Genomic DNA, 26,656 nt, shown 5'->3' on the forward strand with positions numbered 1-26,656 from the left:
TACGCATTGCATTTGTCGTACCACACATTGTGTCCCAAGGAGACGGTCATGCTCAGCCCTTTTAAATGTTGTGTGAAAGTTAAAACACCTTCTACATGTCGGCGGAGACGCATAGACCGAGCATGCCTATAGAGTCCGGGTGTGCTTTTTGGCGTCGCACAACAGCACCAAACACTGTCTTTTTCAACCGAGAAACCGCACTGACTCTTGCCGATAGCATATTCAATTTAAATATGTAATCGCCACGCCATGTGTGGATCGCCCACGATCGTAAATACATACATACAATTCATACATACATACATACATACATACATACATACATACATACATACATACATACATACAATGAATAGCAGGTTCTCATCAGTTGTTTACATATGACGCTATGTCAATATCCGACGGATGATTATTGTAATTATAGCAGGCGATAGTTTTGGCTTTACCCTGATCCCCTCATTCATGAGCACGCGAATTGCATCTCCTAGATGGGACTTGGCTTCCGCCAGTCTTATCGCTCGTGTTGTTGTTTTGCCAGCCGCGAACGTGTAAGGGGGGGAGGGGTCCGTTGGATCCCCCCCTTGCCGTTTAGCCCCTGATCGAGCTAGAGCTTCGTGGAAAGAATGAGCGTGTTGCCCGTGACGAGAGGATGCCGATGATACCTAACTTTAGGGACCTAGGTCATTGACCTGACCTTCCAGGTCAGGTCAATGACCCGAAAGTCGAGAAAATCGGCACATGTAGGACGTTGTTAAGTGCTGTCGGGTTTTCGGGGTGCTGATCACGAATATCATGTTAGTTTTGATCACAGATGATGTCTTCATGCATTTAGGCCAGGCTGGGTCAGGTCAGGTCAACCAGTAGGGGTTCTCCCGGGTATTCGTAGTACGAGTCAGCTGCCTCTGACCAGGGTTGTGCTTGACTCATAAGTCGAGTCAGAAATTTGACTCAACTCTGACTCAAATGAGTCATATTTGAGTCGAGTCCCCCCCCAACCCCACTCAACAACTTTTTTATCTGAGTCAATTTTGAGTCAACTCACTTGACTCAACAAAAAAAAATCGAGTTAAGTTTGAACTTTGAGTCGACTCATATTTTCATTGAGCCGCTTGAGTCATGAGTCGAGTTGAGGGAAAAAATCAGCTCCTTGTTGAGTCAGAGTTGAGTCAGGGCTTTCTGAAGTTCAATGATAAGTCGAATCGGCATTTTTTTTTTAGTCGAGCACAGCCCTGCCTCTGACAGCTTCGTTACATATTACGAAGGCACGAAAACTACTTCGGAAATGTTCAAATGGTTGCCAAATTCGAAATCAGCTCCAAAAACTAGCATAGATACATGTAAAACTCGAAAAAGTGAACCGAGGTCATCAAAGGTCAATGACCTGATCAGACCTTCAGGTGACCTTGACGTCCACCTTAATACATGGGATTTCCACCTTAACCCTCGCCCGTATTGGGGGGTCGAACGGACCCCCTCGGTTTTTCGCGAATAACTCGCGTAAAAAAACGGCCGATCGCGACGAAACTTTCAGTACCCTCGCGTTAATCAATTTTACACCTAGGTACCCTGAAAATTTCATGACCCTGACCCTAATGACCTTTGACCTGTGACCTACTTTTCGAGACCATGTTTGTCCGGAATCGCGATTCGGCGTATGTGGGCTCGCATTAGCCGCGCGTTTGCAGACTTTTCGTGGTTTTAAGCGTTCGCACATGAAATATGATGTTGCTCCCATGCATTAGGGTCAAGGTCACGGGAAGGACAGGTCAGGTCATTGACCTTTGATGACCTCGGTTCACTTTTTCGAGTTTTACATGTTTCTAGGCTGGTTTTCGGAGCTCAATTGAATTTAGCAACCATTTGAACATTTACGATGTAGTTTTGGTGCCTTCGTAACATGTTACGAAGCTGTCAGAGGCGGTTGCCACCTACTATGAATACCCTTACTGGTTGACCTGACCTGACCTGACCTGACCCGACCTGGCCTGGCCTAAATGCATGACGACATCATCTGTGATCAAAACTAACATGATAATCGTGATCAGCACCCCGAAAAACCCCATAGCAGCCACGCTTTACGACTTTCTAACAGGTCCCGATTTTCCCGACTTTTGGGTCATTGACCTGACCTAGAAGGTCAACCGATGACCTAGGACCTTAAAATTGGGTATCATTGGCTTCCTCGCGTCACGGGCAACACGCTCGTTTTTTTTTCTGCGAAGCTCTAGCTCGATCAGGGGCGAAACGGCAAGGGGGTCCAACGGACCGGGGGTCCAACGGCAAGGGGGTCCAACGGACGGCGAATGTTAAAACAGTATGGGCCTGTCACGCTGCGAAACATGCCGGTTGGCATGCCGCAGCATGTATTCTTGTGTTTGTCCATGAAATGAGGAGCACATTGACGTGTCATAAGTATATCATAACGCAATGTACTCGGTTTTACATGCAAATTTAAAGTGAGAACGAACTTATGGGACACCCTGTACACCGAATCTCTATTCCGACCAAGCATGGTCTCGAGAATTATGTCGTAGGTAGGTCAAAGGTCATTTTGGTCAGGGTCATGAAATTTTCAGGGTAGGTGTAAAATTGATCGATCCGAGGGTACTGAAACTTTCGCCGCGATCAGCCGCTTTTTACGCGACTTGTTCGCGAAAAACTGAGGGGGGGGGGGTACGTACGACCCCGCTATATATGTATTTACATTTCGCCCTTATTATCTGTTATCATTTCATTTTGCTTGACGTGATTTGATTGCTTTCATCATTTTTTTTTTCGTTGCAGCTCGGTTATGGTCAAGGTCGTTGGAAGGCGATGAAATGTTGAATATCTATAGCTGAAGTAAAAATCGTATTTTTTCCCCTTGAGATGATTATTGCTTTAATGTTATTGATCTGTTATTGCTCATTTTGCATTTCATGTAAAAAAATTGTTCCTTTTTTGTGCACGACATGACCAAAAAGACTAGGCGAAGCGAAGTAGCTAAGATGCCGTGAATAGGTACCTTTCGAAATTTTGACCTAAATTTGATCACGACGCCTCTAGATCGTTTATAATATAATTGCAGGAGCCTGTACAGCAGATGCGCATGGCCGAAGAAGAAGAGTGTTGCATTAAAAACGAGACTGTGGGCAATGTCCTATTCAAGGTCAATTTACTGTACTTTCGGGCCTTGGGTTTACTATCCTGCTTAATTTTGTTAAATTTTTATCATTCATTTTTTGCTATTTTTTTCATTGTCGCTTTTTCACAGTCCATTGCGTTGCTAGGACTCATTGAACTGGCTTGTTCTGTTCATTTCTACTCTTTAATTTTGCATCCGGGTATGAGCGTGTTCAAAGTGCTTTAAAATGTTTGGTCTCGGAAATTCGTATGCTAATTCAGTTATATGCATTGCATGCGTGCTGATATCGATCGTTCCAACAAAAACGTCAAATCGAACTGATATAATTGCCAATGAATCAACAACTCACGGAGGGGAAGAACCAGAATCCGGACCGGAGGAAACTGAGGATGACGAGAATGTGGCTCCTTTCACAAATTCTAAACGCAACGCTGGAGGGATGAGAATGTCAGCTCTGTGGCCGGCGGGAATTGATGGATATCCCGTTATCCCAGTATATCCAGCAGCCAGTTCTTGGTTTGACCAGCCACATAGCACTCTCCTCAGTCGCATCTTTTTCTATATCTCTCATAAAACATGCATTAAGTTTGAAAAGAAGGGAGTGAAGGATGACTGTTTTTTCTCCGTTGATGACCCTAGCATCTGCGTATATGCTGATGGGAAGGGGCACACCTGCTACACCGACGAGGTTGGGTACGACAAAAACATCGAGCAGACTGGTCAGCCACGGATCCTGCGCATGCCCACTACCGGTTGTCCATTCCACGAGGGACTGCAGAGTTTCGCGCACCTGCTGGGCTTGCTGCCCGAACACCGGCGCAATGACCGCGACCGCACGTTCAAGGTGATGGTGACTGCTCTGGGCTCCGACCAACTGCTGTTCGCGCAGGGACGAACGGCCAAGTGCGAGGACTACGTGGACGATGAGTCGCCACTCGACCTGTTCTCCGTGTCCGGCTTCGACACGTCGGCGAGCACGCTGCGCCACGGCGCCATCGAAGACATGCAGGCCATCGAGCACGGCATGGTGATGGCAGTTCGAAACATTCGGTACGGATATTGCGAATGACGCATGCTTTCAGCGTGGCTATGTTCATCGCGTTTGCTATTGACTATTGTAATTTTACAAATACGAAACTCGTTCAAACTTTATAGGTAGTCCCGCAGAGGCATTGTCCAAATCGGTTGTTGGGTATATGACTGGTGTTGGATGAATGTCTTGTTGTTTGCTGTCAATAGGTTCACCCGGCCATGGGTCACTTCCGTTCCCCACCGATATTAAATCACATCCCTTTACCCGTCAGCCACCAGTGGATTATCGACTACAAACGTCAGCGCGACATGGGCTTCTCGTTTTACGATCACCGCGACCTGGTGCGCGCCTACGACTGCGAACGGGTGTGGAATTGTACCGACAAGGAGCCGTGTGCAAACGGCGGCTTCCACGACCGGCTCTGTAAGTGCGTGTGTCCGCCGGGGTACGGCGGCGACACGTGCACGAGGCGCACCTGGCCGGCCGAGGGCGACCCGCTGCGCTCCAACTGCTCGGTGAAGCTGCGCAGCCAGTCGACGTTCACACTGGCCGAAATCGGCCTGCAGTACGACGGCAGCTCGTTCTACGCCTGCGACCTGACACTGATGCCGCCCGGCTGTATGAGGCCGCTGATCCTGGTCAACACCAGCTCACTGCGCCCGCTGCGCAGTAGGAAAAACAGTGACCTGTGGGGCATTGCCCCCTGGGGCCCGGTGAGTGCTGGTGCCGGTAGGTTGCCGTTTTACCGAGTTGGGGAGTCGAGAGGTCACGACCTTGACGAGGTCGCACGCAATTTATCTCCTCGCTTATCGAGTTTGTCTGTTCCATCGAAGTTGCTTTTTTTGGCACGTTAACATGCATCTTTAAATTTTCGAAGTAACATTTACATTCTCCAATCTCCAGTAGGAGCTGCAAAAGTTATGAATCATTGCGCACATTTCATTCGTTCATTGGTGCCGCTTCAACTATGCCATTTCATTTACAGGTTCCGGATACGATTTATCACAATTGGTGTGAACTTTACTTCACATTGTTGCTGAAGCACTCGGCACTGGGTTGGCGCACCTACTGCTTAGATTACTTCTTCAACGAAGAAACTCTGTTGTTCATGTCTCACGCCAGCACCAGCCACACGCTGGGCTACATGAAAATGCACGCTCCGGACCAAAAGAAGTTTGAGATGATTGCCAACATCTTTTTCAACGTTACATTCCAGGAGGTGCCCGATTGTGGCAAAACAGGCGCGCGCGACAGAGGCGGCGCCAGCATCCATTACATCGGCTACACGGTGATGACGGCTGTGTTCTGTTTCGTGAACGGCATGATGTTGAGTATCGCTGTTTGGGTGGTGTCCCGGGCGCTGTGCGCCGGCCGACACTGCGGACACCACGACGGCTACTCGTCACACGAGCTCAGCCTGGCCTCGTCCAGCTCGTACGAATCGATGGAGACCCCGCCGCCGTCTCCGCTGCCGCTGCCGGCGCCGCAGAGTCCCGTGCCGAGTCAGCCGCCGCGCCAGCCCTCGCCGGCGCGGGCACCGCCGCCGCCCGCCATCCGCCTGCCGACGCCCGAGATCCAGGTCTCGAACTCGGCGGCCCCGCAGAGCGGCTCGGCCTCGCGCTGGTCTCCCGCTCCAGGGGATACCCGCCGTCCTCCGTCGGCAGAGCGGCCGATGCGACCGACGCCCCCGCGCGAGCCGCACCAGCAGCAGCAGTATTATCAGCAGCGGCAGCAGCAGCCGCCGCAGCAACAGCAGCTGCGTCTGCCGCCCATCGACGAGCAGCAGCAGAGGCTGTCGCCGCGCCAGGGCGGCCTGCGCGCCTCGTTCATGCAGTGGGGCGGCGCGGCGCTCAGCAGTCTGAGGGCCTCGTTTGTCGGCGGGATGCGGGAAGAGCCACCGCCGGCCCGCGGAGGAGCACGGCCTCCGCCGCCACAGAGGAGGCCCCAACCGCCTCAGGGAAGGCCTCCACCGCCGAACGGAAGACCTGCGCCGCCCCAGGGGAGGTCCCAACCGCCCCAGGGCAGGCCACGGCCGCCGCCGCCGGGTGGAGCGCGGCCGCCGCCTCAGCGCGGGCGTCCCCCCGGACCAGGCAGGGCGGCACCGCGGTACAAGACGGCTCCCTCGCGGCCCGGGCCCAGGCGGGCTCCGCCGTGAGCTGGACGGTGTCGCCCGTCTGGTAAAACTAGAGGCAGGGCGGCGCTCTGCGGCCTGCGCTGATAGGAGCGCTCGGCCCGGGGCCAGCCAGCAGGCCGAGGGAGGAGAGTATGTGAGAACACATACGGGTGACGAGTTTTACACTGCGCGGCTGTGGGACATCGACAGAACATCAGTGGATGAAGACATGACGCTTTAACAGGCGTGGGATAATTAGTGGTTGAATTTGACAGATTTTAATTGGTGATGGGGAAAACTGTTGCGATCCCTCACCATGTACAGACTGGGTTTGGTGTTTGTGCCGTTCCAGTTGAGACCAATGGCTCAATCCAGGTACTTGGCGCACGTTTTGCACTGGGATGGATATGAGCTCAATTTTTATACTTGAATAAGTTTGTATAGACCACCTGTAAAAGAATGCTTGTTTCATGCGATATTCGATGCAGAGCGCTTTCGCGCGTTACCGGCTGAAGGTGACTGGAAGTGGAATCATACTAGGGTTACCCGCGTGCTCCGCAACGCGAAGGGGGGATTTTTTGACCCGTGGGTATTGGGTTGGTCTGTGTCGATTTGGTTGGTGGATATCCATTTCGTTCGATTGCTTTTTGACGGCCAAGCATTTTGTAAGAAAACATAAAGATACATCGCATCGAGGTGCCCGTGTCGTATTATCATGCGTTCTACTTTAGAATGATTCGAAAACTGGCGTGAAGTCTTTTGAGGGCCATCGATGAATTTCGCTAAAAATGACAATGTAATGGTTTGGAACATTTACATTTTTAAGGATACTGTTGCTAATCATGCAAAAATGAAGAGTGAATATTGGACAGAATTGAATGCTCTATCCAACGGTACCATATTCAATTGCCAAAGGTATCAGGTTATGCAGCAAACCCCGTGTGATTAATAAAGTGGCACAAAATTGACAAACACCATTTTCTCCTGTGATTTGCACCACCTTGATTTGGATCCATCAGCTTTTCACAATTGTTATATGAGAGGCGGTACCTTTCTCTTGCAAATAGGCGTTGATTCAACTCACTCCATTTAACGGTCACCTAAAAATAAAATTAATTCCAAAATCCCTCAAAAACCGCAATTTTTCAAATAAAAGTGCCCTCTCCGGTGCACGTGGCGCGTGCTATCCTCTGCATTGCACACCATTCAATAGCCCGTTCAATTCTGTACACGATGCTGTTTTCCCCGTGCCGGTCGGACCCCTGGTCACCAAGATATTGCACGGGAACTGGACCCGTGTCGGCCAAAATTAGCCGTTTTCGCCCGATTTCGCACGCCGATTTATACATGTAAAGTCTATGACGCGAATTTGCACTTTTTGAGCACGCGCCACGCGCTCCCTATCAATCCGATCGAGCTGAGACCCCTCAAAGGCACGTCGCGCATCCTTGATCTATAAGTTGTGCAAATTTCAGGGCGCTAGGTGCAACGGCCTGGCCTGTAGTCCACGCAAAGCACGACCAAGTCGGGACCTCGGTAACGGACAGACGCACCCTCCTCAAATAGGGGAGAGTGGGGCAAAGCGGCCACCCTAACGTTTTATACGATGCCGACGCTTGATTTCTAAACTTGGAAAGATTCTTTCTATACCAATGTGCTCCCTATTAAATTGCCTTTTATTCCAACTGCGTTTCATTTCCAAAGGCGTTCACATATGGGAGATATTGACAAAACTTTAAACCTATAGCATATTGGCCACTTTGCCCCATCCCTGAGGCAAAGCGGCCACCGGCGACTTCTGAAGTCCCGATATGAGAAAATGAATAGTTGCCTCATATACGACTAGGCTATTTGATGGTGACAAAGTTTAAGCGAGGATGGATGTTTACTTAGTTATCTTCCCACCTGTAGATAAACAAATAAAGGATTTTCATGGAAAAACATTTAACTGCATTATTTGGTAACTCTTGTAACCGAAAAATGGTCAAACTGAATGCCTGACGACACATTTGAATATAAATAATGTTTTTATCCAAATGGAAACAAGTTATGGCCAATTGGGGGCTGGCCACTTTGCCCCGGCCACTTTGCCCCGCGCATACCGTCCGAGGCAAAAATATTCCAGCTCAGCTATAAGTGGAGTAAAAAGCATTAAAATTGGTAGGAGTCATGTACGATAACCACACAATGCATGGACAAGAACGCTTATAAAAATTCCAAATGGTTATGGAATAAAATAACATTTAAAAACTGTAAACGTAGTTGGTTACTTGGCAAGAAATGCTTTTCCGTGTTTCACAGAACAATGGCGATGGGCGTGAAACCACGGTCTGGCTCATTCGAACGGCCGCGAAGAGAAGTATAATTAGAAACCATAAATTGGAACTGACGCCAGATGTGGAGGGCTAAAACGATGGGTGGCCGCTTTGCCCCGGGTGGCCGCTTTGCCCCACTCTCCCCTAGTAATATAGATACCGGGCTCAGGTTGTGTTCATTTGTTCTGGACTATTTTTAGATGACTAAAATCAAAATCACATTAGCTCATACCCACTTTGCCGGATCCAGCTGAACGTCTCCTTTTTATGGGCAAGGGGTCGTTGGAATTGATAGTGGAAATTTATTGAGCTATGAAGTTGGTTTGAACATTCACGGAAGAATGAGTGTGCAATGTGCATTATGTATTACGCTCTTTGGGAGAAGATCTAGTTCTGCGGCATGTGGGATTGCTAGGGCATTGGGCCTGACTTACTGAGCTGATGCCGTTTCTGAGGACATCCAGCGAGCGCACAGTCCCCTTCCAACAACAGACGGCATTAAGTTTCACACGAGATATATTTCGACATAGTGTCGTCTTTCCTCACACGGCTGGGTTCCACCGATCGAGCTGGCCAGTGACAGCCCCCTTAGTTTCGAGTTTCGACGCTCATTAACCCCACCGATCCCCCATCCAGTTCAGCTAACCAAACAGACAACAGCCAACACAACAGTCACCGGCTCTGTAAATAAACGACACCGACTCGCGAGTTTATCACAGTGACAAAGGAAAGCAGGATACGGTGCGTCGCACGCAACAAAAGTCGTTCTCGCGCCGGCCGGTCATATCACAAACGCAGCTCGTGTGGGTGCTAGGCTAAACCAAGGCGACACACTGTCGGGTGGGACGGTCTGTCCTGAAGCGAGATGGATGTGCGAGAAACACACGAGACGCCTCCAGTGTCAGGCATGGGGCTGCTAACAGAGGACTTCCCTGGTGCCCGGGCCCCTGGTGCTCCCGATATTGGCACAGAACACACACTGGGAGATGGATGGTGGTCTAGGAGGACCACAAGCCAGCACGCCACATCGGTTAGGATAAATACTCTGAATACCGCCTCTGGTGATCGACTTAGTCCAACGGCCAGCTCCCGGTCTCCAGATAATATACATATACGGATATACCGACTACTGTTGATTCAACAGCTCACTCACTACACTACCTTCGAACTACCAGCATCTAACGCCCAGAGGGGCGCAGATCAACTCAGGTCCCTTCGAAAATACAGCGCCCGCCTCCCTCCGAGCAGGGTCAAAATATTGGCACCGGAACTCTGGATCTCTAACCTACGCCGAGCCTCACAGTATACCCTGTATCCCCAGAGCTCAGCTGCACAGTGCCGTCTACACTACCGTCTTTACCTCCCTCAGAGGGACGCCACCTCCCCCGCCCGGTCAGCCGCTGGTGGCCGGCACGGTGCTGCCATCTGTCAGCGTCAACAGCAGCTGTTTGTACGTGGGGTCGCCGCCAGATGCCGGTGTCTCGATAGCTGCGATGAACTGGCGCCGCTGAGACTCCGACAGCTGAAACAAACAAACACGGGGATGAGCGATGCAATGCGGCACTAATGCAGGAGGGCACGGGACGAGAGAAACGGTGCATATGAAAATTACAGACTAATGGAAAGCCGAAAGCGTATGGTCGCTTCCGTGTTCACACGGCTGCGGCACCGTTGCCAAACATTTCTGGTAATAACGATCCACATCAGCCACAAACATGCGACGTTTTTGTCCTGTTGACCGTTCCACCGCAGACCGCGCCATCGCCACAGCACCAGCCCTGTCGCCGATACACCGCCACAGCTGTGTCAGGGCGATTTATTGCTCGGTGCCGGTGCCACAATGCCAGTACAACGCCAGCTGTGAGTGGTACAGAACAGATCCGGAATGGCCCGGGGGGTGACGGATGGGAGGTGACACATAGTCGTGTGGCGCTACAGAAACGGACACCTGTGGCGGACTACCCGACAGACCCTCTCCCTTCCTCAGGTGTGAGCTGTCTGGGGGCTGACTGGTGGATGGTGACAATGGAAATAAAAATGGATTGTACGTACGGCAGTGCCACATGGGACGTGATTCATAACAAATGCACATGATGCACTTTGTCACAAACAGCAGCGTGTCACATAACTATTTGCGAAATTCACATCACATCACCTCTCCGTGCTACTGAAATTTGATCGGCACCATCCCAATCCAAGCAGTCCACAGCTCAGGCGCAACATGTGATTAGTTCACGTGAAAGATATTTCTGACAATGGCGATGACCCTCCACGATGAAACACCTCGACTGAACAGTCTTTCATCGTGATGACCGCTAAAAGGTCGACTCAGCGGCTCGCAACAAGCTGTCTGCCGCATCGACCAACAGAAACATACGGGGCCGCTCGGCGCGTGTCGACCGCCGACAGCAGCGGGCGCCCGCAGCGTCGATCCTCTCCCCCTCCCCTCTACCTCTCCCCAGTCGACCGACGGAAGGGTGTGGCCTTGAGGCACCCAGTCGGCGATATGACGTCATACAGGACCAGCGCCGCCGGGCGCCGCGCAGTTTGGCAAAAACGGTGACTCAGGGGGCGGGACCGGCGTAGCGTGGATGACGTCACACGCCTGATGATAAGTCTGCGCGGACGGACTACGGGGCGGCGGAGGCGGCGTCGATGCCAGTTGGGCCTTGGCCAGTTGTGGTAGAGAGGTCGTAGCGGAGGGGTGTGGCACGCGCAGAGGCCCGTGATCGACGCTGAGGGAAGACTTCTCGATCAGAGACAAGGTGAGGCGGCAGAAGGGCTGTTAGGGGGTAGGGTGGACGGTGGGATTTGCCAGTTCCATCATATTTTGTAAAGTTTGAAGGTGAAGTGCGCGAACTTCTTTTTCTCAAATAGCTTAGAGTGTCAACCATTTTATTCAAGAAGCTATTCACAATTTACCTTTTTAGACTTACTATAATCTCGGGCAGGTGATTTTATTCACGCTGCAAAAAGGGGTACTCGGTAATTTCATGTGATCTTTCCAGTGAAGTGTCTCCGTGGACGTCGCCTGGCCGCTGTGTCCACGTCCCGCCCCCATATACCGCCGACCCGACCCGCTAACAGCGCCCCGGCCCCCCTGCAGATGTCCTCCGGAAGCGGCGTACCGGCCGTCCCCGGCGTGCTCAGCTCGGCTCAGCAGGTGGACGAGTTCCTGGCGCTGTGGCGGCGCGTGCTCGCCTGGGACGCCGCCGACGGGCTGAGCCCTCTGAGCGGTCCGCACACCGTGCTGGTCGTCACTGACGGCGGTCTGTGCCGGATCCGACCCTGCGACGTCTCCGACCCGTTCATGGTAGACCAGCAGCTGCAGCGAACTCTGCTCCGTCGGCACGTGATCACCGAGTCGGTACCGCCCGCCGACAGCAGGTTCGCCGCCGACGGCCGGGCGGCCACCCTGGCCGGAGAGCAGGTGAAGCTGACAAAGCTCGGCGACGACCCGGCGTTCTGTCTCGGCGACTCGCCGCCGGCCGTCGCCAGCCGGCCACCGCTGCAGGAGGGAGACGTCACGGTCTACATCGTCGAGACGCCGTTCGTCAGCTGCAGCGAGGTGTCGGACGCCATCGGTCGGCACCCGCAGTCCAACCCGTTCTGTCCGCCCGGGCCTCCCGAGCCGCCGGTGCCGGAGCCGAAACAGTAGGGGCAGTGGTCCGTAACAGCCAGGAGCGACCCGTCGCAGTCAGGAGCGGGAGGGTGGGGCGGGGGGGGGGGGAGGATTTGGCAGGGAGCGAGGATTTCCAGTCACAGAGCGGTGAGGGACGGGCTGCGATTTGCGGAAACCTTCACCCACTTTGTTGTGGGCCTGTGAAGTCCTATAGCCATTATCAATTATCAACACAGGGACGAGCTTAGATGTAACACGAATGAACTGCTGTCACCTTTGCAACAGGGTTTTGGGGCTCGGATGAAAAACAATGGAGGCCTGTTTGGTGGATGTTATGTTGCATGCTGTTCCATTATGCTGTGTAAAAACCAGTGCGGTTAGCTATTCCTAGTCAAGTGCGCGTGATGCATCATAATAACTGAAATGGCAAAAAGTGGCCTTTTATTGTCACGCGAATTTCATTGTCGTGCTCTACCAGCGTATATACTTTCGCCATTGAAGACAAATACATAATAAATTCGGTATGTCAGACTTTTGGCTCTTCGAAGCGCGCACAGACCTCCGGCACACCAAGCAGCCGCCCCGGCCCCCACGCCTAGTCGGCCAACGGGCGACATTTATGCCGTCCGTTGGACCGTCCGGCGGTCCAACGGAATCTGTTTGCAACCCACTCAGACGGCTCTGTTTGGAGCGCCGGCTGCGACCTTGAAATGACCTCCGACAACAATCCCTGTTGCCAGCCGCCCGCTGCCGAATACCGTCCTCTCACTGCTTTCGGAGTGCATTCACTGAGCTGTTGCCTTTTGTACTGTGTTACTCAGTTTTGCTTTGGACACCGCATTTTTGTTACGCGGAGGTTTGGAAGTAACGGAAGGACCACCAGCCGGTACCGATGTGACGTCACCTTGCCCCGACGGTGGCGTCGTACATCCAGCACTGGGGCGGTGGCCGGCCGGCCGGCCGGCCGGCGGGCTGGCCTTGGCTGCAGCCGACGACTTGCATGGCGGGGACGGGGGCCCACTGAGTTAGGCGGACTACAGCGGGTGGAGACAGTCTCCAATGGATGGACGGAGGGCTGAGTACTGTTCGAACTGCGGGTCTGATATTCGCGTCGAGACTCCCTGAAGAGCGGAGACTGGCAGTGCGGCTAACGCAGGCGGCGTAGCGCAGCGTTCACCGGGCAGAACTGATCGAGGTAGGTGGACGAATGGCATCGCAATACTTTCTGTGACTTACTGTGGAGGCTTGATTCAGTGTTGACTTCCACGGAGAAAGTTTTTAATCAAAATCTTAATTACAATCGAGGAAAGATCTCAGCTTGAACCTTGTGATTACGGAGCGAGCGAAGCGAGCGAAGTCTTACGTAGAATAACGGAAATTTCCGAGTATGAGCGGCCGGCCGTGGTCACGATTCTGCGACGCTTATATCTCAGCAACCACTTGACCGATTTACATGCGGTAATTTTTTTTGGGTAGTTTCATTCCTTCTGCCATACTTCTGCCTACTGCAAGTATTGGACTATTCCCGATGGATGTGGGTGACCCCTTATGCACGTGCCACGTGCAAAACGAAGAGGTGTCACTTTTGTAATTGTTGCAATATCTCGGTAACTACTTGGCCGATTGCGCTGAAAGTTGACATGTAGGTAGGCACCCACTAGGCAATGCATATCCATGTGCCAGAGTTGGGGTGCTGCTGCACATGCGCACGTGCAGGGGTCGATTCCAGATCTCGAGAACGGCTGGACCGATGGCGCTCAAATTTGGCACATGGTTAGGGACCGGTTAGTAGGGTGCCGTGCAAAAGTCAGTTGGGACCCATTTTGCACAAGCACACGTGCAGGATGCCGCTTCCAGATCTCGAGAACGGCTGGGCCGATTGTGCTCAAATTTGGCACATCGCTAGAGACCGGTTAGTAGGGTGCCGTGCACAAGTCAGCTGGAGGTACCCCCTCGAAATTTCGCACTGCAAGGCTCACCCTCTCGCTCGCTCCGTTAGTCGCCCCAAAAGGCGTTATAGATAGTTATTAAATTATTAACAAGCTGGCACTCATGTATAGTCTCTCTTGAAAGTATCGCGTCCTGGGCTGCGTCGGCTCAGCGAATTATTCCATTCAGTTTGAGGACCCCAGTAGTGAGTCATGGCCTGTATCATAGATAATACGCTGTAACACGATTTTACGCCTGCGGTAGAAGGAAAACTGCTATATGACGCAGGCCCCAGCGGCTGACAGCTGGGTCAAAACAAGCGGAGGTCGGCCAAAGGTCATGCTCGTATCGCTCTCCCTTGACCCCGCCCCCCGCCTCAGGCGGATACCGGTGCCTCTTGGGCTCACCAGCCGGGCGCTCATTGGTCTGCCTTAGTGAGCGCCAATGGCTAGAGAGCGAATTGGCGAATTGGCCAGAGAGAGAATTATTGTTTTTAAATCCGCTCGCGGGTGCATGTGCAAGCACGGATGCATTCTGTTAGCGGGTGCAACTGATTATTTTTTAGGTATTTGGGCACGGGTTTCCGGATATTACCAAAAAAAGGGCAGTCGTGCCGATGACTGGTCAAGTTGCTAACTTTGCAATGAAACAAATCTCAACAAATCCTCTGCGAGTAGGGTGGCTTCCGTTGACCACATGCTTACTGCCATCACAAGTTACCGGATGGCGACTGCCACCTCCCCCTATCCCTCCGCAGTCCGCAACCACTCCCCTCGGCCCGGCCCGCTGCGCTGGCTGCCTCCGCGTGTCAGGCTTCGGTCAGTTCTACCAGTGGCTCTCAAACTTTTCCGCTCAACCGCGGCTGGGACAGGTGGCGCCTTCCCTCAGAGTCGCGATACTTTCAAGAGAGACTATACTTCACTAACGTAAATAATGCGACTGAAATGAAGGTCCTAATGTTCGATAAAGTCCTGCATTTGTTCACAAAGCTAAGTATCATTTCTTTCTCACTAATGGCACAGTAAAAAATCACGAAATTCGTTTGGATTTGCTCGTATGAATAGGTAATTCACCCTACAGTTTATACTCATCACGCTAAAAAGAATATCACATCTTTCCAGGAAGTTAAACAGATAGCTGAGACCCCACCATTCCATTTCAGATGTCGGAGAGTCACGGAGTGCCCGAGATCCCGTCCGGCCTCCTGTCGGGACTGGTCGAGGTGTCCTTTGAAGACAGGATGCTGGGCCGCTCGCCCGACGACGGCTCGGAGACGAGCGCGTTCGTCCGCATCTGGCGCTCGGTGCTGGAGGAGGACAAGTCCGCCGGTCTGGTGCCGTTCCCTGGGCCGTTCACCGTGCTAGCCGCGTCAGAGGACGGTATGCGACTGGTCGTTCCCTGTGACCTGCCCAACCCGTTTCGCGGCGACCCGGAGTTCCAGCGGGCCTTCGTACGGCGTCACGTGCTGACAGAGACGGTGGAACTGACCGATGGACGGTTCTCATCGGGCGGACAGGCGCGCCGGCTGGACGGTGGATATATCAACCTCTCCATGGACGAGGGGAGGCCAGCGTTCGTCCTGGATGACAGGCCACCGCAGGTCGCCAGTCCAGTGCCGGAACAGGACCCCAAGGCCACGGTGTACACCATCGATATACCGCTGATGACGTTTGACGAGATCATGGAGGGGATACGCCGCCTGAAACCGCGCCCCTGGTTCTGCGGGCGACGGCCAGGATTGGACGAGGGCGACGAGCCGTCGGCGCCGGACCCAGAGGAGAATCAGTAACGAGCCCAGAGAGGATCAGTAACGAACCCAGGACAAGATCAGTGATGGACCCGAGAATCAGTGATAGATCTGGGACAGATCAGTGATAGATCTGACCCTGGGACAGGATCAGAGAATATGGACTCGGAAAAGCATCATTGATGGTCCCAGGAGAGGTTCAATGATAAGCACAGAGTCGCTCCAGCGGGCAGCACCTGAGCAAGGGCAGGGCTGCTATCTTTCGATGAAGGCTGCACGCGCTAACTGCTTGGGAAAACTCCCACAATTCCAGCTCTTAATTAATCAATAACAAAGAAGGATTAGAAAGTCGATCAGTTGTAGACTGAACATACCCGACTAGCGCTGCATGCCTCATACGCCGACCGAATATTAATACATGTCTCCGCGACCTCACCAGACTGTCTGCTGGCACCAGAAACATCGCGCTACCGATGGATGTCGGCTCGACACTCGACAGTCGGTAGCAGTGGGCAATTGAGCGGAACGTAGACTGGCAGAGACCCCAGAGTAATGCACGTCAACGCATGTGAGCCTGACGGCCATGGTGGGAGAGTGACTAGACTTTCATAGACATGCCACATAGACGGACTTAAGGACCCGGAGCAACGCATGGTCACCAGACACCAGCCACTGTATTTAAATGGCGACCGGTCGCAGTGGGGTGTGGGTGGCAGGCAGACACTCTGAGTACTGCATGCTATCGGTAAGTAAATGTGAGCGGCGACCAGCCACGTTAGGGTTCTCGTTAACAGACCGGCACTAACCTGAGAGTGCTTCTACTTCTATATCAGGCCTCTACTTCTATATCAGGCCAATGTTTGAGCGGCGACTATAGCCACGTTGGGGTGTGTGGGTGACAGACCGCTGTAACTCACCTGGGAGTAGAAGTCGGTGGCGGCCGCCAGGAAGAGCTGCGCCAGCTGCGGACACCGGCCGCCGGCCAGGTCCACCTCGTCGCCACACCGCTGCGCAGGAGAAAGGGAAGGGGATTGTCACAGGCAGTCAGATGAGCCAGGAGTTCCCCTGCACAATTACCGCAAACCATCGTCGTTAGATATAGAATCAGGGACCAGAAAAGCCGTGGGTTACGTGATCTTAGCATACGTATACCTTTACCGTCAACATGTAACTTTTCAACCTACTGACTGTAGAAAAAAGTGCGCTCCATTTAAATTATCCCTGACGCCTTAGCAACACACAAAACATCTCTACCCGACCACCTCCCGCAGCCCATCATCGCTCTCTAGTCTCCATCTCCGGTCCGTGCTGCAGTGCGTCCTCCTTCTCTGTCCCTCCTCTCCGCCGGCTTACCTGCAGCAGAGGGAAGGCGGCCCGCAGCCACGGCCGCCGGCTGGCTCCGGCCAGGAAGCAGGACAGTAGCCACGTGGAGCGAGCAGAGGGACGCGCCGTGGCGAAATTGGGCAGACTAAAGAGCACCCAGTCCTGGAGCAGCGCCTCCTGCTGCTGGCTCACGCACGCCTCAAACACCTGGCGAAAGACGGAGAGGGAGTGTCAGGAAATAAACGTAAAGCTGAGATTGGGTCATGTGGCATAATACGGAGGAGACGACAGCGCTACTCAAAGGATACAAGCGGCTAGTTAGAGCGTAGGCTTTTTTATGAACCGATGTTATATAAAGTCATTGATTTGATCAATTTTCGACCTCACGGAAAATTAATAACCACTGGACATTGTTTCGACACGGCCAGTGCCACACGCCCTGTCCCAACCCCTCAGTAATCCCGGCACACCACGGTCCCGTCACCCGTGTCACCTTACCTGGAAAACTGTGTCGGCCAGTGCCAGCACGTGGCTCTGGTGGGGCGATATGAACTCTCCAATGACTCGGTTCATGACCTCGGAGGGCGGACAGAGCTGCAGCAGGCCCGAGGTGACCGAGCTGCACAACACCGTCGACAGGAAGCCCGGCGTGGCCTTCATCCTGGCGGGTGAGGAGAGAGGCGGTCGGTCAGAGCAGAGGAGGGCGAAGGTTCCCAATAGTAGGGACTTCAGGCATCAATGAACTGCAGGTGGTACACCTGACACAACGGACTAGGAGGAACCACGCGCACGAATAAGCTCAACTTCCACTCACAATATTTCTGCAATAAGGTTTGTTTCTTTTCGAAATCATTTCTTATTGTGAAAATAAATCAACGAAACATGATGGCACATTTTCTACACTTTCAAACCTTCCCAATCTCACACACCATGTTCGGCCACTCACTTAGTGAACACGTTGGAGTACTTTTCGAGCACGTGTATGAACGTCTCTGGTGTGGTGTGCGCGCCGGCGGCGGCCGGTCCGGAGAACAGACACGCCGTCAGCAGGGAGAGGGCGTGCAGCTGCCCGGGGCCGGAGCGGGACCTGAGCTGCTCCACCGCCAACTCCAGGGGTCCGGCAGCGGCGCTCACCGTGCCGCACACCACCAGACGCTCAATGCCCTGCGGCCAGGAATATACAAAACGTGTCACGAACTATTACAGGCACATGACGCCCGTAAGCAACACAATGCGCCCAACGCTTATTTGACATTACACATGATCACGACGTCGCAATGCCTTGCAAGAGCGTTTCTGACAGGACCGATTAGCAGACATCGAGTATCTCACAGGTCAGTCCTGCCTTAGGGCCTTGGTCCTGCCTAATACCTGCCCTATACAGCACCGAAGAGATGGTGACCTGTGACCTGACCCCTGGCCTGTCATTAAGCTTCAAGAGGGTTCGCCGACGATCGGGTAACCTATGACCCATTACTGACCTTCGTGAGAGCCTCATATAACGCCGAGGAGCGAGTTACTAACCTTCATGAGTGCCTCATAGAGCGCCGAGGAGCGAGTCACTGACCTTCATGAGTGCCTCATACAGCGCCGAGGATCGGGTGCTGCCGGCCAGTCCGAGCGCCAGCTGCAGTACAGCCGGCGAGAACTCGGACTCGGCCAGGCCGTCGTCGTAGTGCTGCAGCACGTACACGGCCGCCGCCCACACCGACAGGTCGTGGTCGTCGTTGTAGCCGGGCACGCTGACGGGACGAGGGGGGTCAAATGGCATGTTAGCTACTAATGTGGAAATTTAGGGAACCCAACTGCGGGCCATCAGATAGTAGCCCACAAACTCATGCTTGATAAAAGCACAGCCTATAAATGGCGCATGGCACGCCAGCGCCTAAAACACGACAGCTCAGCACCACGCACCGCCCGCTCCAGCCAACAACATGGCAATAGGTACTGTGGCTATATCGGACTCAAAGCTCAGTACTATTCATTTATTCATTCATTCATTCACCTTAATCCGCTCCTCACTCCTCACGGGATTGTAAATCAATCAACCGAAGCCACTTCAATGCAGAGTTCCAACTTACACCTCCCTCCTCCAGCCCCCACTCACGTGGCGATATGGTGCAGGCTGCGCTGTACGAATTCTCCTAGCGGCGGCAGTACTGCGCTGCTCAGCTCGCCCTGTCCCAGCTGCAGCAGGTACAGACAGCCGTGTACGGTGGCGCTGCGTACTGGCGGCAGTGGACAGCGGAGGCCGTGCTCCACGGCGCGGCGGACCGTCTCCACCACTGTAGATTCCTCCTGTTGGCGGGACAAAGATGTTAGAGGGCGGAGATAGATTGTCAGATGTGAAGCACCTCACCAATGACCGTGACCTCTCATTTCAGGAAAACGAAAGGTCTGTAGCGGCGACATTGTGAGGCTAGAGGGTAATAATTGCGCCAAGGACTGTAATAGCAGGGACGAGCAACAGAGAGGCCAGATTGCATAAGGTTCTCTAAGATGAACATACGGATGACAGCTCTGTTCCACACATGCAGCCCAGCAGGTTTGCGTGTTTTGCGTAATATCGTTCTAGGAAAAAAGTTATAGGCGGCAGCCTACCGTCCCCAACGCCCCTCACTCACGGCATTCAGGACAGCGGCCGCCTTGCAGAGTCCGAGCACCAGGTACTGAAGCATAATCTCGTCATCGACCGGGTGGAGCTGGTAGAGCGAGACGCAGGTGGCCAGCAGCCACTCGAACTGGCCGCGCTCGGTCAGTAGGTCTGAGAGCAGCACTGCCGAGCGGAGCGTCTCAGTGAGCAGCGGCAGCGGCACGCCCATCTGAGAACGGAGGAGGGGGACTGTCAGTAGTGGCAAAGATAGTCAATCTGAGCCGGTAGCGGCAGACATGCCCAACTGAGGACGGGGGAGGAGGAGTAAGTAATGCGGTAGGAACATCTGAGTACAGGGGAAGGGAAAATCAGCGGCGACACATCCATCTGAGTGGGACGAAGGGGGACAGTGATTGCCACGGTAAAGGAGGGCCGAAAGCGGACCCCAGTCAGTCATTACATCCCAGAGTCGCCGGGCTCACCTCCGGCGCCGTCCACTGGGCGTACAGCTGCAGCAGGAACACCAGACACGAGTTGATGTCCAGACCGGCGGCCGCCAGCGCCACCTCGCGGCCAGAGTGGGCGCCGTCTGCGATAGACGGAGAGGAAAGAGTGGTCAATAAGCAGGCAGGAATGATAAACAACCAATCTACCAGTATGAACCAAGCAGCCATGAGTGGCGGGCGGAGAGAGAGAGAGCTGATGATTAGCCAAGATCCCGATGGCCTGCGATTCATCATCGCGAGCCACTTTTAACAAATGCTAGACAGAAAAAAAGGTCAAAGCGGAACACATTTTGGCAGTAGCATTTCACAATCTAAGGCTGACGCATTGCTAAAAACTAAGCAACAGACCCACCAAGCTCCCCAGCTCCGTTTCCTATTCAATACGGTCTCGTTTCATTCCCCGCTCACCTCGCCCCCGCTTCCTCACTCACTGTTGCCACTGATGACTCCCTGGAGATAGCGCAGCGACAGCTGTCCGTGGCCATAGCTCCCCGCGTCGTGGCGACGCTCCAGGTTGAGCTGCCGCGCGAACACCATGGGCGGCAGCAGTGGCGAGGCTGCCACTGCCGCCTCCAGCTGCTGCAGTGTCCGGTGCAGGTGCATGATGGAGCTGGGAGGGGGACTAATGTCAGACATATCAGCAGCCTGGGCAGTAAATATAATGAAGGCGACCAGCAAACGATGCCTGCACGCAACCCAGGCAACGAAGAACAGCGAGTGAAGGTCTCGGATCATTTGCGTGCTCCAAGTCCCACCTTTAGAGCTACAACGCCCTCCCCACCCTCACAAGAGGCACCCATCGCGACCCTTCGCACATTCCCCCCTGTCACAGCCCTCCCGCTCCATCCTAACAAGAGACGTCCACCATTCACACACGGCTGCCACCACGTCATCTCACCTTCCTGGCACGAAGACGGGCTGGTGGTCTCGGGGGTAGTGCAGCGTGGCGCTGACCTCCGGATAGCCGGGCGTCATGGCGGTGAGCGTCTGCAGTAGCAGCGAGGTGATGCCGCGCACCGCCAGGCAGTTGGTCTGTGACGGAGTACAGGGTAACGTCAATGGCTTCAGAGCAAGCAGTGAAGTTCCGCAAAGGCTTAGGAGCAAACAATGGTAAAGATAACCACTACTGCTTCAGCCAGTCATGGTGCCAATGTCTGAGAATACTCCACCATCCAGCCCTTTGCAACTGATGACTCCGTAACCCTGACCCTGACCCCGTTCCCCCTACCTGTAGCAGGACGGCCAGCTCCTCCCGGTTGGAGGTGTCATCCTCAGTGGCCCCTGGTCCATAACCAGACCCTGTGACCTTGACCTGACCCTGTGACCCTGACCCCGTGCCCCCTGACCTCTAACAGAACAGCCAGTTCCTCCCAGTTGGAGGTGTCGTCCCCAGTGACCCCTTGTCCCTAACCAGACCCTGTGACCTTGACCTGACCCTGTGACCCTGACCCGGTGACCCTGACCTGTAGGAGGACGGCCAGTTCCTCCCGGTTGGAGGTGTCATCCTCAGTAGCCGCGTTCAGCACAGATAGGTACGTCATCCACGTCTCCTCGAACTCACGGCGGCCCGTCCACCCCAGAGTGTTCACTCTGTTGGGGAAACAAGCATACTACGGGTCAGCATCACAGAGACAGATAGAACAAGACAGTTCGTGTAACTAAGGGACAGGCCTCCCAAGAAACTTTCGGATTTGAAGCATATTCTAAGCATGCCTGAATGCAAGGCACAATTTCTGTTACAATACGCATGCAAATTATATTCGTGAAGCCCGACACAGCCATTATATTTCAGTCGTATCTAGAACTTAGCGGCTTGGAAAGCATACCCACCTAAGGATGTACTGTTTGAGCACATCGGCCTCCTGTAGGTACTGGACGGCCACCGGACTGAAGCGGCCCTGTCTCTGGCGCTCCTGTTCGTCCCAGCCCAGACGGTACACGTCCGGAGGCACGCGCAGGAAACTGGAGAGCAGGGGCAGGCGGCCCACCGCCAGCACCACGGACCTACCGGGGTGTGGTGTCGGGTTTTACACACACTTAGCGGACAATGTCGCTGTTTAAAAAAGAACAAGAAAGAGATGAAGAAAGAAGCTGAACTGTCATACATATTCTATCAAGGTAACAAAATTTAGCATGGTAACTGCAACTACATGTAACAGGAGTTACAAGTAGAGCCGAACGATATTCCTCGCACCACATCCGATTTCTGACCTGATCCTGGTGGCTGTCTCGTGTCTGTCCTGGAGAGCCTCTGCCCACAGCATCAGCGAGGCCATCCGCTGGTATACGCGCGACTCGACGCCGGTCGACACTGCCGACACCGCTGCAGGCACACACAGACAAACGGGCTTAGTGAGAGACACCAAGAGACACTATCTTCAAGGTCTGGAAGAGAGCTGAGATCTCCGGAACTTGCACAACAGAGTAAATAACTTTTTGTTTGAAAACAAAGAACATTGGTGTATGAATATGAATATGAATAGCTGTGACTATGCACATTGTAGATAGAAAAAAGTAAAAGGCGAACAACTGAATCTAACCGTAACCACGTGAGCTCAGAGTGGCTGCGGCACACAAGCAAAACCAGTGATCTATCCCAGCTAAAATAACTTTTTTACGAACATTTCATATAAAACATCCAGACCACATTAAACACGCCCTCCCTCAAGCCCTTTGCCCTCCTCTCCCCTCCCTGCTCACAAGTCTCTGGCAGAGCACCGCGCAGCACGCGCGTCACCCGGTAGATGGCGTTCACTGCCAGCACCGTCCACTGGGTGTCCCTGGCGGCCAGCTCGGCCAGCACAGAGGAGAGTCGCAGGCAGCCGGCGGCAGTGCCCAGCAGGACGCGCACGTGTCGCGGCAGCTCCGGGAGACGGCAGGTCACGCTGTAGCGCAGAGCCTGGCGGGTGAGGGGGGGGGGACAAGGGTCAGCACACGGAGAGCTCCACTCACGTTCAGCCAACATCAATTTACCGTCAAACATTTTTTTTCGGCCAGCCAACGTAATTATGTACCACCTCTGGTCACTAAAATCAATAGACCTTCATTTAAGAGATTCGTCGAATACACCATATGAGTACAAGTCACCCTCAAGCTGTTCGCGATTTAACCTAGTAACACCAGCTTCGGTATTTTGAAACCTACGACAAAACATGACACGTTTGCCACATGACACCAAATATTACCCCGTGCGCGTGGCCTGCAACTCTATGCCTCCTCCTCCCACTCTCCCTCGCGGGCTCACCTCCAGACAGAGCAGCGCCAGCCTGGCCAGCAGCACCGCCACCTCCCTCCCTCCCCTCACCCTCTGCCCCAATCTTACCTCCAGACAGAGCAGCGCCAGCCTGGCCAGCAGCACCGCCACCTCCCTCCCTCCCCCCGCCCTCTGCCCCAATCTCACCTCCAGACAGAGCAGCGCCAGCCTGGCGAGTGGCGCGGCGGCCGTCTCCGGCGGCTCCAGGTGAACGGTGGCAGTGTGTCGGGAGGCACAGTAGGCCTGGACGCCGGCCGCCAGTCGCAGCAGGCGCCGCCATACAGTCGGCTCACAGAGCTGCTCCTCGAGGCGGCGGGTGTATTTACGATACCGGTCACTGGCGAACGCCTGTTCGATGGAGACATGAGGGGTTAGAGCGCGCAATGATGTCGGTCACTGGCGAAAAATTGTTAGAAACGGAGGAGGGTCACACAGTGATTAGTGAAAGCTGCTGAAGGGTGATGAATGATAAAGGCGCGGGATATTAACATCCTGAGCTGCCACCTCGGGTGAAATGATTACAAAATAACAAGTTTCGTGGACCTCATTCGTTGACAATAGTTATCGCAGACATTAAATTTGCTACCTGAGTGTTCTAACTGGCTGGTAGTAGTCCACTGAATCGAGGCACATTTACCTGATCGGGCGAAGGCAGCTGGCTACAGATCAGCTCCAGATGTTGACACAGAGCAGTCTCAGCCGCGGCGTACAGCGCCGAGCCGCCAGCCTGTGCACACAGAAACACAGTCGTAATAATGCATGTCACAGAAACGAAGAAGCGTCATGCGTATTTTCAAAAAAAAAAAACTGGCAGATTCAGCCTTTGTCTATTGTATACGATGCAGAACGATGAAATACGATCGACATACCCCGAAACGTGACCGAGTAAATAGTGACACACACAACAGTAAAAAAAGAGTTTTAACGTAGTCTTAATGACTTCAAAAAAGCCTCTACGTTATTAGCATGCAGTGAGCAGTGACTCTGACCTCCGTGCCTATGTCCGGTTGTCGGAAGCAGTGCTCCAGGATGGCCAGGTCAGTTCCCTCAGCCATGAGGATGTCCAGGATCTCCTGGTGCTCCAGCCGTGCCAGGAGACGGGCGCACTCTCGACCGGGAGCCTCAGACCAGCCGCTCCTAAAAAGTACATTTACAATTAAGAAATATACCGACCTAAGCCATCAATTTTTACACGAGACCGGAACTCCAGATCGAGGCCCTAACATAAGCAATAAAAGTGTAAGAAAATGCAAGACGGCATCTGCGCCACGCAAAACAGAAACGTCTCAAAAGATTAATCCGCGCTAAAAAATTAATTCGAACTCTCATGTTACCACGATCAGATCAATTGTATTCTGCCTCATCTAAGTGCACACACCCCACCACAAGCCACATTTATTAAGTGGTCTCACGTCCGATCCACATTGCACAACGTGCAGTCCACATCACCTGATTACTACGATCACTCAGATCAGTATTACCAGTGCACCGCCCATAACGTTGCCCGATGGATGAACTACCCTACCCGGTCACACTCACGTGTCCCTGACCAGCTGCCGGTACCAGTCTCGGTCGGGCACTGCCGGCGGCGCAACGGCCGGCCTCTCAGCCTCCTCCTCACCCAGAGCCAGGGGCACACCGAAGAACGTCTGACCCAGCCGGGTCACCAGCGAGGTCAGCTCGCGCTCCCTGCAGCAGAAAAGGAGCGCAGTCAGTACCGGTAAGGTCGAATATAGCTCCGTGATCGAATGAATACATCTAAAATTATTGTGCTTAGTGGTTGCTAACACCCCTAATGACCCTTATCCCTCCCCCTGCCATCAGAAATATTCAATAGAAAAACACAATTCTAACGAATAGTGTTTGTCTTTTCAAACAACCTCCGTTTACCTCATTAGAGATGGTTCTTTCGATATATTTTCCACCAGTTCATTGAAGTTGTCTTCTGAAAGTATTCGCTCTTCAGCCGCCAGCATTATCTCCAACTTCCTGCGGAACAAACGAATAAGCAAAAATGAGTGGGTGTGGCTAACTTGCTAAGTATTCACAACATTCGAAACAATTTTAAAATATTAAAGGCACCATCAAGAGGTCTATGTAGCATGTGTCAAAGTAAGCTGCGGCTATATGTCTCCCCCGGTCACAAACTGGCCAAAATTGACCTCAGTGACCTCCCAGAGAGTCCCAGTGACCCTCAGAGGCTGACTGACCTACAGGCTAGCCGGATGACCTCGTCGGCCACGACCAGGTGGTGTGAGGTCATCAGCCGGCGAGACAGGAGCAGCAACAGCGGCCCGTACTGAGCGGCCGGCGCTCCCTCCAGACAGCGCAGCACGCGCTGGGCCATCAGCGGCTGTAACAGCAGACAGCATATCAGACTGAGGGCCGAGGGGCTTACGGGTGCAGAGGGGCACATGACAGGACTAGACATGGGACAACTGTGCTATAACATTCGTGCCAAGGCCAGGGCACTGCCGTATGGGCGTGTAATTCTATTATGAGGCATAATTACACTAGTCATACAGCATCGTCAGCTCAGTCATAGGAGTGAACAAGAGTCCGTGCCTCGTCAAGCAAGAAGTCAACTCTCTTCATCCCGCTCTGCGCACCGCGCCCTTCCCTCTACTCCTCGCCACCTACCTGATCCAGATGCCGACAGCGCGCGGCGATGGCCTGGATCAGCAGGCCGGACGCCGAGGGGTTCCGGTGGAGCGCGGCCAGCATATCGGAGACGGGAGGCTCGGCACTGAGCGCCACCAGCTCCGTCATGTGAGAGGTGAGCAGCCAGGCGAGCAGCTCACCGTCCGACGTGTTCTCACACTGGGGGACATGTGAGTGAAAGGTAAGTACTGAACAGCCAGGCGAGCAGCTCACCGTCCGAGGTGTTCTCACGCTGGGGAGGACCAGGTAGTCAGAGAAAGGGTGAGCAACAGCAGCTCACCGTCGGACGTTTCTTACACGGATAACACGATAAGTGAGAGAGGGAAGATCGATAACAAGTGGCAAAGTAAGCATGTGCTCGTCCAAACTAAGTCACGAGGAATGCAAAGCGTTCGATTTAAATACCAAAGCACTTGGTTTTCAATATGGTCATGATC

General features: G+C 53.5%; 4 protein-coding genes across 4 annotated transcripts in view; 3 read left to right on the plus strand and 1 right to left on the minus strand.

Moving 5' to 3' along the window:
* The first annotated feature begins 3,130 nt into the window (after positions 1 to 3,130).
* Positions 3,131 to 6,730, plus strand: LOC122386063. Its single transcript, XM_043374843.1, has 3 exons — positions 3,131 to 4,174; positions 4,429 to 4,870; positions 5,143 to 6,730. The coding sequence occupies exons 1-3, from the start codon at positions 3,351 to 3,353 to the stop codon at positions 6,310 to 6,312; spliced, it is 2,436 nt and encodes an 811-aa protein (XP_043230778.1). The 5' UTR covers positions 3,131 to 3,350; the 3' UTR covers positions 6,313 to 6,730.
* A 2,356-nt stretch (positions 6,731 to 9,086) lies between these two features.
* LOC122386079 (huntingtin-like) overlaps positions 9,087 to 26,656 on the minus strand; it is a 45,009-nt gene continuing 27,439 nt past the window's right edge. Inside the window, exons 33-54 of the mRNA XM_043374879.1 lie at positions 26,199 to 26,378; positions 25,769 to 25,911; positions 25,449 to 25,547; positions 25,098 to 25,247; positions 24,548 to 24,695; positions 24,196 to 24,285; positions 23,706 to 23,906; positions 23,006 to 23,204; positions 22,517 to 22,628; positions 22,136 to 22,309; positions 21,769 to 21,895; positions 21,204 to 21,337; positions 20,737 to 20,915; positions 20,282 to 20,388; positions 19,831 to 20,028; positions 19,314 to 19,504; positions 18,774 to 18,948; positions 18,153 to 18,370; positions 17,705 to 17,867; positions 17,237 to 17,413; positions 16,801 to 16,890; positions 9,087 to 10,107 (exon numbers count right to left, since the gene is read on the minus strand). Of these exons, the coding sequence (XP_043230814.1) occupies positions 9,979 to 10,107; positions 16,801 to 16,890; positions 17,237 to 17,413; positions 17,705 to 17,867; positions 18,153 to 18,370; positions 18,774 to 18,948; positions 19,314 to 19,504; positions 19,831 to 20,028; positions 20,282 to 20,388; positions 20,737 to 20,915; positions 21,204 to 21,337; positions 21,769 to 21,895; positions 22,136 to 22,309; positions 22,517 to 22,628; positions 23,006 to 23,204; positions 23,706 to 23,906; positions 24,196 to 24,285; positions 24,548 to 24,695; positions 25,098 to 25,247; positions 25,449 to 25,547; positions 25,769 to 25,911; positions 26,199 to 26,378 (3,384 nt within the window). The 3' untranslated portion in view covers positions 9,087 to 9,978. The remainder of the gene's footprint in view (positions 10,108 to 16,800; positions 16,891 to 17,236; positions 17,414 to 17,704; positions 17,868 to 18,152; positions 18,371 to 18,773; positions 18,949 to 19,313; positions 19,505 to 19,830; positions 20,029 to 20,281; positions 20,389 to 20,736; positions 20,916 to 21,203; positions 21,338 to 21,768; positions 21,896 to 22,135; positions 22,310 to 22,516; positions 22,629 to 23,005; positions 23,205 to 23,705; positions 23,907 to 24,195; positions 24,286 to 24,547; positions 24,696 to 25,097; positions 25,248 to 25,448; positions 25,548 to 25,768; positions 25,912 to 26,198; positions 26,379 to 26,656) is intronic.
* LOC122386065 lies at positions 11,185 to 12,731 on the plus strand. The gene is made up of 2 exons (XM_043374846.1): positions 11,185 to 11,350; positions 11,692 to 12,731. Exon 2 carries the CDS (start codon positions 11,692 to 11,694, stop codon positions 12,241 to 12,243), a length of 552 nt encoding a protein of 183 aa, XP_043230781.1. The 5' UTR covers positions 11,185 to 11,350; the 3' UTR covers positions 12,244 to 12,731.
* Positions 12,975 to 16,318, plus strand: LOC122386064. Its single transcript, XM_043374845.1, has 2 exons — positions 12,975 to 13,402; positions 15,299 to 16,318. The coding sequence occupies exon 2, from the start codon at positions 15,299 to 15,301 to the stop codon at positions 15,923 to 15,925; it is 627 nt and encodes a 208-aa protein (XP_043230780.1). The 5' UTR covers positions 12,975 to 13,402; the 3' UTR covers positions 15,926 to 16,318.

This window comes from Amphibalanus amphitrite, unplaced genomic scaffold (genome assembly GCF_019059575.1).
Source record: "Amphibalanus amphitrite isolate SeventyFive unplaced genomic scaffold, NRLGWU_Aamphi_draft 000239F_arrow, whole genome shotgun sequence".
Lineage (NCBI taxonomy): Eukaryota > Metazoa > Arthropoda > Thecostraca > Balanomorpha > Balanidae > Amphibalanus > Amphibalanus amphitrite.

Coding starts and splice junctions, on each gene's coding strand:
- LOC122386065 (XM_043374846.1), top strand. CDS start 11,692: ATGTCCTCCGGAAGCGGCGTACCGGCCGTCCCCGGCGTGCTCAGCTCG.
- LOC122386063 (XM_043374843.1), top strand. CDS start 3,351: ATGTTTGGTCTCGGAAATTCGTATGCTAATTCAGTTATATGCATTGCA. Junction 4,175..4,428: donor ATGGCAGTTCGAAACATTCG/GTACGGATATTG, acceptor TTTACCCGTCAG/CCACCAGTGGATTATCGACT. Junction 4,871..5,142: donor GCATTGCCCCCTGGGGCCCG/GTGAGTGCTGGT, acceptor TTTCATTTACAG/GTTCCGGATACGATTTATCA.
- LOC122386064 (XM_043374845.1), top strand. CDS start 15,299: ATGTCGGAGAGTCACGGAGTGCCCGAGATCCCGTCCGGCCTCCTGTCG.